This window comes from Acipenser ruthenus, chromosome 4, assembly GCF_902713425.1.
Source record: "Acipenser ruthenus chromosome 4, fAciRut3.2 maternal haplotype, whole genome shotgun sequence".
In the NCBI taxonomy this organism is placed as follows: Eukaryota; Metazoa; Chordata; class Actinopteri; order Acipenseriformes; family Acipenseridae; genus Acipenser; species Acipenser ruthenus.
This window is the reverse complement of record NC_081192.1, coordinates 39,767,545-39,771,800: the sequence shown is the minus strand read 5'-3', so window position 1 is coordinate 39,771,800 and position 4,256 is coordinate 39,767,545. Positions and strand designations below refer to the sequence as shown.

The following is a 4,256-nucleotide window of genomic DNA, read 5'->3' as shown; positions in this document are numbered from 1 at the left end:
CGGACATAACATTCAAAACTATGCGCGAGTAAATACCATCCTAACTCCTAACATCCAAAAAATAAATAAATAAATAAATAAAAAATAACAATAATAATAATAATTATATATATATATATATATATATATATATATATATATATATATATATATATATATATATATATATATATATATATATATATATATATATATATTTGCATGCCCCGTTAGCTAAATGCTTAGTTACGGCTCTGGGCAAAACCAAAGCCCATGGCCAGTATACAATATTTTTCTGTATGCATTCTTTTCTGTTGAGCACTACTGAAACCGTTGAAACGGTGAGTCTTGGGTCGCCTGTGGATACATTAGTCCAATCATTGCGTCTCAACCTGGTGTGTAATCCCAAGGTAACTGCTCACTGTTGTAATTGTTTGCCACAAAGGTCAGTGGTGTCTGGGATTACGCAAGCACGGAAGACGTGACATTGCTACAATTCCCAAAACACTATCAGCAAGGAACAAAGAAACAGGTTTGTAATAAGGAAGACCCTTTAAATAACCCACCCAAAGGAAATGCATATACAAAACCATCGTCAAAGAGGAGTTAAAACAAGTCCATTGACCTAAACTGTCACCATAGTACGGGGAACAAGTTTAAACTGTCGTTGTGAAACATTGAGGAGCACAAAGTTCATACGAAGTTTCTAGTATTACGACAACACGAAGCTTCTAGTATTACGACAATGAAGTCGTTTCTGTAAGTGAATGAGGTAAGAACCAAGAGAAGTGTTATTCATTTATAAGTGCTCTCTCAAGTTACGGGATTCAGAGGTTGTTTACTGAAGAAAAAAACGAAAGTGGAATATATTGAAGCTGCAGTTGATAGTAAATGTGTACTTGCAATGAAGAATGATCGTGGTTAAGACGTGAGCTGTTTTGTATTACTGTACGTGAAGGGTGTGTGTTCTTGTTAGGAGTATCTATCGTAATTGCACAAGTGGAACTGTACTGTGTCTTGTAATTAGTGAAACTAAAACATTATTCCCAACTCTGATACGTCTAACCACGGTCAGTTTACCAAATAAGTCTAGGAAATGCCAATTGTTTTCACAATATTTCAGTTTTAGATCCCAAATTCATTTTCTGAAGGAGTCTAATAATAGCTGGATGAAAGCCTACTCCAGTAAATTATTAGGGCAAGGGCGTTTATGCTGAAGTATCCAATGCGTACAGTTCACATTGTCAGGCAGCTTTAAACCCTTTTTTTGAAAACACGACAGTAGCCTGCTACACATTAATACGCTTTGTTCCTTGTCATTGGGCTCTGGTGTTTTTTTCCTTATGGAGGCCACCTTCAGTCTTAACTACATCAGAACACTCCAATTGTCTATTGCTGATTTAAGATTTGGTTTATTTATTTAATAAAATGAACTGTGCTACTGCAGCATTTTACTCCAGTATTTTGCTGTAAACACTATACTTTAAAGTGGTAATTTGCTGTAAATGCATTTTTATTATACAGCAGTAAACTATAGTGGCCATACTTAGTACTGTAGTCTACTATAACCTCCTTGAATAATGCATACTTCAAAGTGGTTATAGAAATTTTCAGAATTTACTATAGCATACTTTCAAGGAGGTGTAATTGCCAGTAGTATTTACTACAGTGCCTGTATGTTATACAATATTTTAAAAAAAGCATTTACAGCAAATGTGCTCATTAACAATAGAATCCTGTATTAAAATGTGTTTTAAAAAAGTTGCAATAATTTAAAGTTGTGTGAAGTTTAGATTTTATTTTTCATAGAACATAATCCTGAATAAGGGACACTGCAATCACCACAGAGAGCATAGGGAAACTAGTACCTCTTCTTCAGACCTTCATAGCTGATAGCTTCTTTTTTTGTACTAAATGTTACTCACATGGGACTGTAAGGATGTAACATTTTATTTACAAATTCGTCCCTCGCTGAAGCTGGTGTTTGTGAAAGTTTAACTAACTGACAAGGGGCAGGGAAAAGCTAATAAAGGGAATGAAAATTGATTATACCATACTACACCTCTTTTCAATAGCCAAAGACAAACCAGTTAACATCTTTTCTTTGAAATCGGGTGAGGACACATGGTGAGGACTGTTAAGATGGAGCAGGACTGTCAAGTCGGAAAACCCATGCCTGCAGCTGATCCCAATCTGACAAGCCCAGACAATCATCATGACCTCACTGCCAGTGCAAGAGAGGAAGTGGAAAGCACCAAGGAGAACGAGGGTGATTCCACACACATGGACCAGAGCAATGCCCAAGAGAAGCCAGTCATGAAAACTAAGATGGAACCCTCCTCCACAAAACTGTGTGGGTACCTGAACAAACTGGGGGGGCCCTTGAAGGCCTGGAAAGCCCGCTGGTTTATTTTCGAAGAGAAGAAGTGCCAGCTGTACTACTACAGAACGTCACAGGATGTCAATCCCTTGGGAAGCATTGACCTGGCTAACGCTACCTTTGGCTACCCGGCTCAAGCTCAGGAAGAGACCTTTCAAATTCAAATCCCAGGACGGGTTGTTGTGCTGAAGGTATGTCTTTTTAAAATTAAAGCAATAGGAAATCCCCTAATCTGTGAAGGTACGTGAAGCCAGCCAATAAAATTTAATCATATACATCTTGCACTTCCATTCGTTGAGTAGAACACACAGGTGCAGTTCTGAGTTGAAACAAACACAAGTTACAGCAAACATGTATTTTCATTAACAAAAAAAACCACTGTTTGTGCCTATACTGATGTCTTAATTAAGTTATTTTGTTAGATACAACCGCTTTGGTTGAGGATACACTAATCAGTTTGGACTTCCACTTACTGTCATTTTTTTTCAAATAACCTTAAAAAACGATGTATCATTTTAAGAAAGTGCCCTTGTGCAATACCAAGGGTTCCCTTATAAATTTAACCACAGTAAATTTAACGCAGGAATTTAGCGTTTTTTCCCATGGTTCTACAATGCATTTACTGTAGTTTACCATGGTTTATTAATGTTCTTTACCATACCTCTGTGTTCCAGGGATGGAAATAAGACTTCCATTGCATAACAGTTTGATCCATTCCTGGTTTTACTTTGAGTTTAATATGACACATCGGAACCTGTTACTTATACACTGTGGCTAATCAGGCTAATTTTAAAACCTGCAATGAGGGAACTGCAATGCAATAGGGGTTTGAATGTCTGTCATTTGGTGCAGGGTGTAAAATTAGCTTTTGAGCACTGGGAACCTGAAAGTTTTATATATATATATATATATATATATATATATATATATATATACAGACGTGCTCAAATTTGTTGGTACCCTTACAGCTCTTTGAAATAATGCTTCATTCCTCCTGGAAAGTGATAAAAGTAAAAGCTATTTTATCATGTATACTTGCATGCCTTTGGTATGTCATAGAATAAAGCAAAGAAGCTGAGAAAAGAGATGAATTATTGCTTATTCTACAAAGATATTCTAAAATGGCCTGGACACATTTGTTGGTACCCCTAGAAAAGATAATAAATAATTGGATTATAGTGATATTTCAAACTAATTAGTTTCTTTAATTAGTATCACACATGTCTCCAATCTTGTAATCAGTCATTCAGCCTATTTAAATGGAGAAAAGTAGTCACTGTGCTGTTTGGTATCATTGTGTGCACCACACTGAACATGGACAAGAGAAAGCAAAGGAGAGAGTTGCCGGAGGAGATTCAGAAAGAAAATAATAGACAAGCATGGTAAAGGTAAAGGCTACAAGACCATCTCCAAGCAGCTTGATGTTCCTGTGACAACACTTGCAAATATTATTAAGAAGTTTAAGGTCCATGGAACTGTAGCCAACCTCCCTGGGCGTGGCCGCAAGAGGAAAATCGACCCCAGATTGAACAGAAGGATAGTGCGAAGTGTAGAAAAAGAACCAAGGATAACTGCCAAAGAGATACAAGCTGAACTCCAAGGTGAAGGTACGTCAGTTTCTGATCGCACCATCCGTCGCTTTTTGAGCGAAAGTGGGCTCCATGGAAGAACACCCAGGAGGACTCCACTTTTGAAAGAAAAACATAAAAAAGCCAGACTGGAATTTGCTAAAATGCATATTGACAAGCCACAATCCTTCTGGGAGAATGTCCTTTGGACAGATGAGTTAAAATTGGAGCTTTTTGGCAAGTCACATCAGCTCTATGTTCACAGACGAAAAAATGAAGCTTTCAAAGAAAATAACACTGTACCTACAGTGAAACATGGAGGAGGCTCG

At 37.2% G+C, this 4,256-nt stretch overlaps 1 protein-coding gene across 1 annotated transcript; it reads left to right on the top strand.

Moving 5' to 3' along the window:
• Positions 1–1,720: 1,720 nt before the first annotated feature.
• Positions 1,721–2,607, top strand: LOC131737004 (TBC1 domain family member 2A-like). Its single transcript, XM_059023420.1, has one exon. It carries the CDS (start codon positions 2,104–2,106, stop codon positions 2,605–2,607), a length of 504 nt encoding a protein of 167 aa, XP_058879403.1. The 5' UTR covers positions 1,721–2,103.
• The last annotated feature ends 1,649 nt before the right edge of the window (positions 2,608–4,256 follow it).